The following is a 13,897-nucleotide window of genomic DNA, read 5'->3' on the forward strand; positions in this document are numbered from 1 at the left end:
AGAAATAAGGAGAGGTTCTGCTTTCAGTTCCTCTCCACCCCCCCCACCCCCCCCCCCTCCCCCCCCCTTCCCATAATCAACCCTTTCCTCCAGCTCTTGTCCCTGCTGGTCACACAGTCCTGCATCTCTCCTTGCATCGTCTCTTGACTGTTGCTGAACCTTTGCTGAGTTAACTCAACTCTCACACAGTGGGGAACTATTTGTTTCTGTTGCTGCCGTCAGGTTGCTTTCCTTGCTGGAGGCGGGGCAGGAAGACCTTCCCCACTTGGGAATGGCAACCCCTTAGGTCAGGTGAAGCTATCTGTGAGCCAATGACAACTACCTCTTCACTTTGGTCAGTTTTAAGAGTAGCCAGTTACTACTGGCAAATAATAAATGTTTCCTGTTCATAGTTTTTATATTTTGCTGCCCCTAACATTTTTCCTAATATAGGCAACTATTTACTTTACCTTCTCTCATACTCAGCCCAGTGACAAAGCAGCCTCTATTTAAACCAGAGTTACTCTGATTGGGGCAATACCATCACATTTTCAGTGGAATTGCCTCACTCTTCTTGAAGTTCTTGAATATTCTACTGCATTAATGACTTTCTCAAGCAGTATGCGCATGAAAAACACAGAGGAAAAAAATTACCTTTCCTCTTCTGTAGTTTACCTTCCGAAGCACATTGCTTTCTGAGCTGGATACATGATCTCTTTGAAGACCTAAGCATGTAAACCAGAATCAAACAGCAGTTAGAACTTGAGCGGATCTGACACAGATGTTTGTGCAACCACAAATTACAGCTGTTAGTTTCTTCAAGTTTCTGAGCACAGTGAAAAAAAATACTTAAAGGCTACTACAGTTGCTTACCTGGAGAGGTACAAGGAGATTTTACAAAGGCTTCGGGTCTTGGTGCAACTGGCTGAACAGGACGTGTCTGCTTAGCTGCCAGTTTCTTAAGACTTACTTGTCTCTTTTGAAACATTTCTTCCATGCTTTCTTGCTTCTGGAAAACCTTTTGCACATGCTCCTACCATTTCCACAGGAAAGAAAAAAAATTACTTTCAGTGACCTATCAACAAGCTACACAGCCATTTGTGGTACATTGATTTGAAATGGCTATTGCTTTTATACTACATATAAAAATATTACCATACTCTTCACTCCCAACAAGGCATAATTTAACGATTTAGTGCACTTAAAAATTGGAACATCACAAAAACATTTTCTCTGCTTGCTGTAGAGAAACCAATGGGATTCAGGTTTCAAATAAGAAAAAAAAGGGGGGGGGGATTTTTCTTCAAAGCATCTAACTGTTCTGTTACAAGAAGACATCAGCAAGAAAGAAAAGCTGCCCAGAGAGGTTGTAGAGTCCCCTTCTTTGGAGATATTCAAGACCCGTCTGGATGTGATCCTGTGAAAGATGTTTTAGGTGACCCTGCTTGACCAGGGGGCTTGTACTAGATGATCTCTGGAGGTCCCATTCAACCTTGACCATTCTGTCATTCTCTTTTAAAGTTCTGCTTTGTAACTGCTTTTTTTCTAGGAATTGTGCAAGGATCAAGGACAGTCATGTTTTAACTAAATAAAAAAGATATCCCAAGTGCTCATTTGGAAGAGGTTTTTTAAAAACAATCCTACTGTCTGAAAATTTGAATTTGTTATTAATAGGCTCTGGAGCCCTTGACGCCTATCCAAACATAGGACAGGACTACCACCTTGAGTAAGGAAACGTGTCAGCTTTCCAGTTCCCAGGTATAAAATACTTGCTCTGATGATTAGCATGAAGTCATCTAATAGGATTAGCTTCATCGATGGCTCTTTAAGAAAGCAATTCTAAAATTAACAAATGAATGCATACATATACATTAATATATTCTGGTACCTTCAGGTCCTCATTGAGGATTTGTGCATACTCTCTGTAAATTTTATTCAACTCCTTGATTTTATTGCCTGCGCCAGTGTCCAGGAATTTCTCAATCTCTTGTAACGCTGATTCTGCACCATCCTGAGACTGACACTTATCTACAGGCTGTGAAGCCAGCAGATAAATTCCTTCATCGCACCACTTCATAGACTAGAAACAGAGAAAAGAACAGGCTCAGAATGTATTAATGTCAGCTTCAAACACTAAGAGCTCTAAAACATTTCACACCTCTACTTGTGATGTATTCAGCTATTTAAGGACAAAACTTTCAGCATACCCATGTATTTTTTAACCTCCTGTTATGACAATGGGTGGACAGAGGTTTTTGCAAACAGGACGGGGAACAAAACCATTCCACAGAAAATTTACCTTTTCTAATAAGCTATGCAGTTCTAGAGATTTGTTAAGAAGATTCCTCCTTCGTTCCATCTCAGTAGTGAAGGCATCACAGAGATGATGAAGTTCACTGCATTTTGGAATAATGGAGTCCACAGCATAATGATTGCTTTGAATGAAAGTGTCACCCTCTGAAGCTAGCATTCTGGCTTTTGCTATGGTTTCCTAAGAAAGCAAGCATTGATTTAAGTATATATTTCCTTGGATCAACATCAATTAAAAAAATAGAAGTTATACCATTCATTTTTTTATACAGTAAACCCCACTTTTATACAGGACACATTTTAAATTAATAGCTGCCTTACTTCATAAATCAAAGTGATTTTCTGTCTTTCCAAATGCCTAAGAACTTTTATGCTTCCTGCTTTATTGTATCAGAGTACTTCAGAAACATGAATGAGTATAGCCATATAGCCCCTGTGAGGGAACCACTTTTAGTCCTTGTATGCTTTCATTATTCACCAGTGCATTTGCATGTGTATTCATGCAGCCTGGAATATGGTGGCAATCTGAACCCAAATTAAAAGATACCTAACTCCAGCACCTCAGCCTCAAGAGCAATGGCCTCACTTATATAACTATATTTTATTAAGAAATCCAGTTGATATGTTAATAATGTCTCCCTTTCACATTTTTTGGAGTATATTTTTGTCAATCTTGTTTTACTATATCATACACTCAATACACAGTCTTCCCAGTTTTGAGTTGTAATGAAATAAGTGGTTTTATTAGGAGTGGAAGTGTCCCCTTGATCTTAAAGTGCAGAACTTGTCTATGTAGACATTTTATGTAATTTTTCCATAAAACAATCATACCAACTCTATGATTAGTCACTCCACTCTTCATTAAGGGTTGTCTGAGAACCGGGCCATTCCAACGGTTGAAAGCACTGCTCCAAATTCCTTCTGCACGTTACTTTAGACACTAATTCTGTCCTGCTGTCAGCTTAAGCTCTGGTCATATGACATTTTCAGTAACTAATAACATTTCCCTATACACACACACAGAGTCATACTAGAAATATGGAGAAGTGCAGTTCTTACACATGATTTTTCTTCAAAGTTGACAAGATCTTTCAAAATGTGCTCTGCATGTGAACAGCTGTTTCCCACATCTGTGAAAGCAGACAGCCTCTCGGACACAATATCCAAAGCTGCTTTAACCTGAAACGACATACATGTAAGTATCAATGAAGATGATTCCAACTCTCCAGGTACGTGTCGGTTAAATAGCTGATAGCCACTATTTGCAATCAGGTGACTCATGTTATGGGGTTAATGGGGCACAGACACAAATTAGGATATTGTCAACCTTCTTTTATCCTCAACTTAGAATGAAAATAAATACAGAGAAAAGGCAGTGAAGTAATCTTGTTTCCTGGTACTAGCAAAAAAAAAAAAAATCCAGGAAGAATAATGCTCAGAAACATTTATGATCTTGCTTTTAATAGATGACAATAGTGTAGAGACATTAGTGTAAAGAGCAAGGGGTGAGGTCCTCACCATACCAATTGCTTGAGAGAAAGATGTGTATGCACACACTTGTGATAGGGTTTCTGAATGTTGATCCTGTGGATACACAGTGGGCATATTCTGAGTTCAACACCAGAGTAGAGTATAGTGACTGTGGGTGCCATTAAACACGAGTTAAACTAACATGAGATCAGAAACTGGCTGTAAAAAATTTAGCTCAGCCTCCACCCAGCTTCTAACATTGTGGTTGCAACTTCCCACCCACAGTGTTGGAGACTGTTTTATAAAATTTCAGCCAGAAGGTTTAGGTAAGTCTTGGTTCCATAAAAGAACCTATTGGCAAGATGAAAGCATCGCAGACAGCGTATTATGCTTCTGTGGTGGAGAATAGATTTCAAAGGAGTTCTTGAATGCTTATACACTGCTGGGCTTGTGTAAAAAAATAACACTGCAGAAGAGAAGCTATTATGTCTCTATAGGCAAGCATTCAAGGTAGTAAAGATAGCAGAATGTCAAGTAAGGACATGTACAAGAAAAAAGTTGGAGAAAGTTTTCAAGCACACACACAAGCTGCAAAAACAAGAGGGGGAAGTATTTGCTTCTGAATCACTTCTATATTACCAAATATTGACTGCACCAAGAATTTCTCACCTCTCTAAAATTCTGTTCAAAATTCCGAAGGCACAGACACTGCTCAAGTTTTTGCTGGTGCTTAATCCAAAACTCATCAAAGGCAGTCTCCGTTTCATGTAATTGAGCCAAAAGCCTTAAAAAAAAAAAAAAAATAAAAAACACAAACCTGTAAGAATGATGGTTGCAACCGTCAAGGGACAATACAATCTTCCACATTAAACCAAAAGTCTCTCCAAAGCTATACTTTCCAGAAAACAAACTGGATACAGAAAACTTTTTTGAGCATTGCACAGAATTGTTTTTTAGAATAACATTGATGTAAAACTAAAGTCCAACACAAACATTAAGTACTGAAAAACTGGCAAGTGCTGATTTGAAGGTAGATGCTGCATATACTGCTTCTCAGCTCTGACCTGGGCACATAGTTCAAGCAAATACAAATAAAACCTACAAATACACGTGGGCCAGGACTCCAAGGGACCTAAACTTTGAGCTATAATGAAGATTTTTGCCAAAATTTTGTATTGCTGTGACCAGCCAGCTGCCCTCACATTTCATTCCTTGGAGCAAGGCTCATAAAAAACCTGAAGGCCGTTGCTTCTCTTCTGAACAGAGAGATGCTACTTCAATACCATAGACAATTGTACAGCAGTATTGCAATGAAAAGAACCTTCTTGAATTATAATTCAGGTTGAAGAACCTTAAGGAATTTGACCAGTCTTCTAATTGGGCATTTGATATTGTGGTATGCTACGGACTTATCTCCTTGGTGGACTTTGCTGTATTGAGGCTACATCCAGGGAAGGCTGTAGGTCAGAATTTTAATGAACTTTATTCTTTAACAGCACAGAAACGAACCCTGGATTTAAAAGTTAAACTCATTAGAAAATAGACATACACAGCTTGTTCCAACTTCTGCCAGTTATTGTATCAAGTAGGAACATTTTGGATAAATTAGCAACCCCCACCCCAACCCTGATTATCCTTCAGATAGCTAATAGCAACAATGACCCGAAAAAGTGACTTCTGCCAAGCTTTGTCCATTGGAATTGACACTTACTTGGAAAGAAAAGTCAGTCCAAGTGTAACAGAACACAGAATGACAGACAAAAAAAGAATGCAAAATGCTGCCTTGGGGAAATGAGCTATGTTTTTATAACTTCGTTTAAATTTACATCTGTGCTATGATGATATAATGTCTTCAAAACTGGCAGTAATTTAAGGGGGAGTGGGAGAAGCAGAGGAAAATAACAGCTATTACTTATATACCCAAAGGAAGCATATAGGAAGTTTGCACAGATACTTCTAAAGCGGAGCACTCCCTAATAGCCCTTTAAAGACTACTAACTACATTGATCACATATTAACAATGTCAGAAGCTCCTTAAGGAGGGTTCAAAGAAAAATAAGCCTTCTACTTCAATTCAAAAGGAATTAATGAAAGTGGAGAATTCTACTGAAAAGAAGGGATATATATTACTTCTGTCTTCTGCTTTCCCTACAACAGCAAAATGTCCTTGGATTGCACTTCAGTCTTTGAAATAAAGCACGAATATTCTTTAAACTAAGGAAAACATGCTCAACTATATAGTCCGAGCCTGATAAAAAAACTAAAACACAACAACACCAAAAACCACAGCACCAAAAACCACAAAATCAAACAGCGCTATATCGTGCATACTGAACCCCAAAACATGTTGCCCATTTCCTTACTGTCAAGTTGATCCAGTAATGGACAGCAGGGGATTACTTTGCTAAAGACAGATCTGATAACAGAAGAGTTGCTTCTGAAAGTACCTTTTATTTATTCACACTGCAACATTTGTTTACTTGCTAAGCATGCATATAGAATTAAGTAAGAGGCAGTTAAGGGTCAAAACCCCATAAAAGCAGCTGGTTCAGTATATCACTCCTCTCACCTTTCCACTGTTGTTTGATTGTCTAGCTGGTCTTGATTCAGTTTGTATTCAGGGTTCTCAGTAACAGGATTTGTAATACTTCCAAGGACATCATCTCCCTGTTCTACAGCTAACCTTATATCCTCCTAAAAACAAAACAAAAGCAAATAAACAAACAAGAAAACATGCTGAAGAATTCTGTATATCACTGGCTTTTTTTTTTTTTTTTTTTTTTTTAAAGCAGACCCCACAAGGCAACAAACTGGAAAAAATATTTTGTTTTAATCTCAATAGAGCAAGCATCGTTTGATTAAAAGCAGTGTTTGACAATGAATAAAGACACTAGATGCTAAACTTCAGCTTTTTGTACACTTAAGGGTCTTCAGACAGTATTACACTGAGTTAAATTTTCTTGATAGATAGCATTCTCAGGTCTCCTTATGCTACAAATATTTCACAAGCTTTAGATGTGTAGTTTTGAAACCCCGTTTTAATTTAAGACAATTTCAAAGAATTCGCCCATTCTTCAGAAGGTTCTGTGCATTCAAATACAATAAGAATTATTGTTGCAAAGAAAACTGCAAATTAAAACTCACCACTACACCCATAACAATTTATATGTGGAAACAAATTCCTATGTATTTGCACGTAAGTATACATAGCTACAAGAACTGTCCTTTTTGAAAGCAATAAGAAGATTCTTAACTTCAAACCAAGAAAAACAAATTCAGTAATATTTCAATATTTGACATTATTGTCTATCAACTTCAAATACCCTCCAGGTTTTCTATTAACATCGTTAGCCATGCATTAAATCACAGTTTAACTAGAACACAGCATCTTAACAAGGTTTACATACCTTCATTTTGTCCTTCTTTTCTGTGTGTGTTGCAAGAAGGGAGCTGGTTGATTGCACATCATTTGGTAGTTCTGTTTCAGCCAGCTCAGTCCCAAAGGACTGAAGAATCTGAGCTGTTTGCTTAACCTTTTGGGCGAAACCTTCTATAGCCTTTTGGAATAAAAACCATTAAAGATGTTTCATGCTCATCCCATGCACATGTACAAACAGACACATACATACAATGTGTAAAACAAACCCGAGCAAATGAATTACAAGATTGAAAAATGGTCTAAGCATAATTTTGTAAGCAACAGATACCGTCACCATTAATTCCTTAATTGTATGTTTTCCTAGGCTTGTATCAGGTATATCTTCCTCATATTTTAATAATCTGGAGTTATTTTACAACTTGAGCTTTTTCTTTCTTGTAGCAAAAACAACAAACCTCAACACAACAATATACTGTAGTTCCTTTGCTTCAAGCATTCAGAAAACCACTCCCAAATTATTACTCATATTATTTCCCTAAGATGACTAAGTACCATTGGGAACATCTCAGAGAAAGTCAACTTGCATCACTTGGAATATGTCTTATAAATGACAGGGTATAAAACAGAAGGGCTGATTAAATTGAAAAGTTAAAACAACAACTAAGACTTACAGTGCGACGGGATAGCCATCTGTTATGGCAGTAATCCAGGGTGCCACCAAGATCTTCTGTTAATTGTGTTTTATCAATGTAACTCTGCAGTTCTGATACTGAGCCCAGCATTATGATCTGCAGCAGCAAATTAAAAAGCAAACACCATCAGCGGTCACAAGTCTCTTAACAAGAATTCTAAGCCATCCTTCAGCCTCTAATACAGAAATTTCAGTTTCATACAGAAGCAAGTGATGGAACTCTTTCCTTTCGGTATAAGAAGCAAACAAAACATCTTAACACTTGTTTCTGCTGAAGATGATGTAAAATAAGCATGACGCAAATAAGCATGAGCACCAGGCTCAACAGCACATATTAAAAAAATTATACAACATTGATGACTTCAGATTATTATTATTTTTGAATCTTGATAAACTGCATATGGCTATTTTCTAAGAGTAACAGCATCTCTTTCATTTCTTGTTCATTTTCCTTGCTCTCCTGGGTCTGTGGGAGAAAACAGTAGTATCTCAGTGGATTTGACACATAAGACATGACAAGATAAGACATATTTGACATGACTGGTTCCAAAAAATAAGTAAGAACTGGGGAGAACATATCTTGACTAGCTCTCACCCTGGAAATTTATATCTGATAGGTAAAATAACCTCCCCACCTATTTGAATATCTTTAGTCTATATATTTACAAAGTTTTTAAAAAAAATATAAACATCATTGGCTAGAGTAAGTACTTTAACAGATCCCTGACAATGAAGTGGAAACAGAATATTACTTACAGGTACTTTCATTTTAAACTCATCTTTGTGGAACTTGAAAGCAATGTCTGAGAGAGCTCGATGAAAAAATCCTGTTGGGCGCAGAACGAGGACTAGTTGCAAGTTCCCTGGGAAAGATGCCTGCAAAACAAGTTTAATCTGTTATTTTCTGGTGTCTCAGCTCAGAAAATATTTTTGAACAAGGAGAAGCCTCTGTTAAACCACAAACTAACTGTATCAAGGGCTTCCTTAAAGGGGTGACCAATTATAAACCTAACAAGGCTGCACAGAGAGCTTCATTTAAAGAGACGTTTATGCATCTTCGGGAACAGGAATCTATTCTTCTGGAATCAAATTTTTCAGAGCTGGCTCATATCGCTCTTCAGTTAAGATTACATCATAGACAAGGAGACTAATGAACAGAGATGGCTTAGTACTTTTTCAACAGTACTTTCATGGTTACCTTATCTTTTCTTTAATAGAGGGTGCCGAGAGAAACCTCCGTTATTATCTGAATATGTAAAAACAAATTTCTTGTTTGTGCATATACTGCCTTGCTAGTTGCCCTCCCGAACTATTGCCACTAAGACTGAATTTCTCAGGCAGTAGCATTGAAGAAGCAAGCTTGAATTTTGCAGACAAAAACCCACAACAATCCTCATCTGTTCTTTCCTCATCATCTTTCAACTTGTAGCCTGATAGATCTTCCCCAGTTCTAGAAATGATATGGAGAACACAGAGGAGAGGAGAAGGAAAGTAAAGAAACGGCATTAAATTACAAAAAAATTAACCTCTGCTGTGGCAGAAGTTCACATACATAGCACTTAGCCATTCTTGGAAAAATCACACAAGTATTCCTCCCTGTGCAACATGGAAACTGTCATATTTCTAGCAAACAGAATTACAAAAAAAAAAAAAAAAAAGCCAACCAAAAACAAACAAACATAAATTGACTCAAGAAGCTATAATACTATGGTCCATTTTTGTGCCTAGTGGAATTGTTAGGAGCTGGACAGCTGTAGACTGGTTTAATACACATTTTTTCAGGCTTCCAAGTTTTTAGCATTGGAAATTGCAAACTTTTGAAGAGGAAAACAGTTAAAAACTTTTCTGAAAGATTTCACGGATTCATTGTGGTTCCTGAGGTATTTAGAGATCTTAAATTGATTAGGATCCTTAAAAGACTTGTGCTTTACCATCTGCCTCCACTCAAATTACGGCCAAAGTTTTCTAGAAAGTCCAGTGATTCAGTCCCAGTGGAGTCTGTCAGAGGGCTGGGGATGGAATCCAGGTACTTCTGTTCGCCCACACTAGCTTTCCATCCCTACACTGCAAACAATCTTTCTCTATGGACTTATTAACTCAGAGTTATGAAACAGATGACAGATCTTTTATAGAAAATTCCTGACTGTATTCAGATGAAAAAAATTAAGAAAAACAGTAAACAAATGATCTAAGTTATTGTAACAAATATGACCACAATTTAAGCAAGTGATTTAACTCATACTAAGAAACGCTGAAAGAATAGACCATTTTTTAAAAACTAAAACTCTTGAATAATATTTTTAGAATGATAATTTTACAGTCTATTCGTTTAGACTTATATCAATTTATTTTGTGCCTGTAACACTGGTGTGCAGACTCTCACTGAGCTGTTTTTTAGCTCCAATTTCCAAAAAGTAAAAATTATTCAGTGGTAATACTAACATTTCAGAATAAAAAGCTGCATGAAGAAACATCTTCTAGATTACACAATCTGAAAACATAATAGGTGTTTGCTTCGAGTTTAGTAGATACATCAAGACCTAAGAGTGAAATTGTGAAGTTTTGAAACATGAAAGACTTTAAACAGTAAATGCAACATTTTAGTTACATGTGTAAGTGATGAATTTCTTCATTCTAACTTTAAATTCTCAGTTTTACACTTTGTGACTGTAGTCTAGACTTCAAAGTCACGCTCTTATAGCAAATATTTTGACAGTTAATGATGCAAACAGCAGTAGCCAACTGCAAACAAGAGTAAGCTTTTCTAAACTGTATATTAACTTTTATGAAATACAGAGTTTAGGTGTACGACTAAATGAAATAGTCTTCTTGTTCATATACACACATTACTCTCCATCTCAGTGTGCCTACCCTAAACAATGCTGCTTGAGATCACTACAGTTGTGCACCACTCAGAATAGTTCCCATTAAAGACATGCGAAGAGTTTCCTTTCTCTTTCAGCAAAAGCTGAAATTTCAAATTTTTCTTTGTCTACAATGCTGTTCTTGCCTCCCCTAGTCTGACTCCTGTGTTTCCCACTTGATTTTGTTTTTTCAAGCAAATACAAAGCAGTATTAAATGTTACTGACTGTTGAGCATGGCTAGGAGTCAAATCCACAAATCAAACTTTGTGAAACAACAACCAAAAAAGGGAGGATTGTCACAGTAAACAATGTTGGACCAGCGCCAGCTATTCCCGTTTATCTGAGCCTAAACATCACTGCCCAAACATCACTGTTTTCCTGTCTTTTTGCACCCCCCCGCCCTCCCAAAAGCTCTGGTGACTTGCAGAGACAATGATATGATGCAATAGACACTTCTGAGATGGATTTGAACTTCATCAACTAGTCAACTTAAGCCTGAACAAGAGAGAACAAAAAAACTCCGTTCCAGTCCAGCAGCAAGTTTGTTTGAAGCCATTGTATCCTAAGCAGACACAGCGAACAATGACTTCTCAATGGCATTGCACCAAGTGTTACACGCAGAAATAAATATTTATGTGCATTTAGCAGTGTCATTAAATAAAGTGCCTTCGAGGATTGTTTTAGTAAAGTCACTGAATGTTGCTGTGTCCTCAAGAAGAAACCTGAAAATTGTTTTTTCCAAATGCATCTTTATTTATTACACTAATTAATATTAACTGTTCCACCATTATCTTGTCTCAACTATTGTCCTTTAACTTAATGCCTATGCAAAAGAGACCAGGGAAGCAAACAAACAGAGAAAAACCAAAAACAAAACACTTCAGAACACTCATATTTTTAGTATCCTCTACTTAAATTAGCATAGTACCTATTCTATCCTAGCCTAGCCCATATATTCCTTTATGTCACTTGCATCAGCACTGGCACTTGTTTGATGCTTCACAACACTCTGTGGGACTAGCTTGGTCTGTTCATCTCTCTTCATTGCTTCCACATCCAGGCAGGCAAGTGCTGATGCCAAAGATAGAGAAGAAGATATAGACACACGTGATCATCAGACTGGAAATAAATATGAATCGGGAATTTACAAACAGTACAACTCCTAAAGCAAAACTTTCTAATACAGGAGATCTTTGCTGCCCTAAGACCGCCCCAAACCTGGAACATGGGAAGAACCTTAACTCTCTGAGCAAAACAGAAGCTGCCTTAACAGTAAATTTTAGTTGCATATAATCTTAATCTCCACTTTCCTTCTCAGAATATTAATGGTCAGTAGCACCAGCTCTGACCCTGCTGACACAGGAGCTCCCAGCAGGGAGCTGCTGAAGGCGCTCCTCCATTTTAGCCCCAGCAGTCAGGTTGCAGGACATTGCCACCCACTCTTGCCTGACCAACTAGCGGGCAGATGGCACTTTCAAAGGAGGAATAATCTCACTGAATTGCATATTTTACAACAGTCACCAAAGTGGGGGCAGGCAGGCAGTGAGATAGGACGTGGTGCTGCCAAACTCCTCCTCGGTTCTCCTAGGGAGAAGCCGCCTGCACGTAGGCCGAATGGCGTGGTGGCCTGGGCCTACAGCCAGGTGTCAGTCACTACAGCTTTCAGCAGCATGCACCACGGGGGGAGCTTTTGGAAAGCACAAACAACACCTTTGAGTTTTCACATCTCAAGTTCCCCCCTGTGGTGCCTAGGGCTTACTTATTATACAGAGGAAAAACATACAAAGCTATACATACTTTGTTTTAACTGCATCTCTGTCAGTAAAGTTGCTGCTGTTCAATCCCACAGAGTGCTTCACTTGCCTACCTCGGTACTCAGGAGCATTTTATACTCCTACACAGCAAAGGAAAGTTGCTCTGATAAACAGCTAACTCAAGCCTCTTTCTCTTCCTCTTCCTAGGTAAACAGCCAGCTTTCAGAAATCTTATCTGAAAAGCGTGAGCCACCAAAGAGCCAACGCTTAAACTCTGCTTCAGTTGTTCCGTCTTAAAATACACGGAACAGCACTGTTTTGCACTTTATGAACTGCTTCAATGTACCCACATTACCAATCCTTGTGGTGGTGTTTTTCCTCTTCGCTTAGTGGTATGCCATAAGCCACAGGGCACTTCTTTCCAAAATACTTCTACCTCTGTGTATAAAGGAACTAATAAGTAGGTGGTGTTCCCCCCCCCCCCCCTTTTGGGGGGGGGGGGGGGGGGGGGGGGGTGGGGGGGGAAACTGTTTATTCCTTGTTAGAATGAAGGCTTTCACACAGGCTTCTTGTCAAGGAAGAATCCTGAGTTAAAAACAATTCATAAAAAGACCAGTTTGAACTTTAGTTTTAAAAACACTGAGCTGTTTTGCATTAGACGATATTACTACTTGTGATATTATGACCCTGCTTTCATAGTTTAAGTCTCTTGTCAAGTCTCAAGTCTCTTTTCAGAGTTTAAGTCCCTTCTCTCTCTCTCTCTTTTTTTTTTTTTTTTCTATTAAAAAACATGTAATAAAAAGCAAAAAAGGCTGACCAGGAGAACTGTGAAAGTGCCTGAACACATGATGCTTTCAAAACATTCAAAGCAATAAGGACAAAAGCATACAGCATCTCAAAATAACTGTTTTGGTTTATCCTTTACTAAAACCATTCCTACAAAATTCATATGAATAGTGTTCTAGCTTAATCATCCTGTCAAGAGTTTGTTTTGAACCTGAGCAAACTGGGGACTGAAAGAAGAACAGTTTTCTCAAACATAACCCATACGAACTGCTAAGTATCATTACAGTTTTCAGGACATGGTGCAAAGAGCTAGCAAGATACTGGGCTAGCAGGATATCCTGTCCATAACAAAATAATGCCTTTCATGACCATGGAGCATTGGTTATGAAACACATCTTTCCTCCATCATCAGCTCACTAAGAAACTCAACCCCCCTCTCTACAAACAAGGCCAAAGAACTCAATGTTGGATTACTGTAATTCAGTGTTTCTCACCTTGGATGTCAAACCAACGATAAGACTCCAGATGGCACAAAAACAGGACTGTCTGGCTCCTGCAAGGTTTAGGCTGGTATTAGCACTTTAGTCTCTCCTTTGGCTTCTGGTCTTCTCCTGCCAGCTTAAGGTCTTGGCCTTAATCTTCAAAGCAATTAATGGGCTAGGC

General features: G+C 38.2%; 1 protein-coding gene across 14 annotated transcripts in view; it reads right to left on the reverse strand.

Annotated features, from left to right (window-relative positions):
* The window catches only part of MCF2L (MCF.2 cell line derived transforming sequence like), a 162,522-nt gene that overhangs the window by 22,672 nt on the left and 125,953 nt on the right, over positions 1-13,897 (reverse strand). For all 14 annotated transcript variants that reach the window (XR_004748227.1, XR_004748226.1, XM_035317599.1 and 11 more), the window contains 10 exons: positions 8,586-8,705; positions 7,810-7,926; positions 7,167-7,316; positions 6,329-6,453; positions 4,429-4,543; positions 3,349-3,468; positions 2,279-2,470; positions 1,868-2,059; positions 853-1,012; positions 634-704 (listed from right to left, as the gene is read on the reverse strand). Coding sequence is in view for 12 of the 14 variants with exons in the window: in XM_035317599.1 (XP_035173490.1) it covers positions 634-704; positions 853-1,012; positions 1,868-2,059; positions 2,279-2,470; positions 3,349-3,468; positions 4,429-4,543; positions 6,329-6,453; positions 7,167-7,316; positions 7,810-7,926; positions 8,586-8,705 (1,362 nt within the window). In the remaining 2 variants the exon portion in view is untranslated. The remainder of the gene's footprint in view (positions 1-633; positions 705-852; positions 1,013-1,867; positions 2,060-2,278; positions 2,471-3,348; positions 3,469-4,428; positions 4,544-6,328; positions 6,454-7,166; positions 7,317-7,809; positions 7,927-8,585; positions 8,706-13,897) is intronic.

Source organism: Oxyura jamaicensis, chromosome 1, assembly GCF_011077185.1.
Source record: "Oxyura jamaicensis isolate SHBP4307 breed ruddy duck chromosome 1, BPBGC_Ojam_1.0, whole genome shotgun sequence".
Taxonomy (NCBI): Eukaryota; Metazoa; Chordata; class Aves; order Anseriformes; family Anatidae; genus Oxyura; species Oxyura jamaicensis.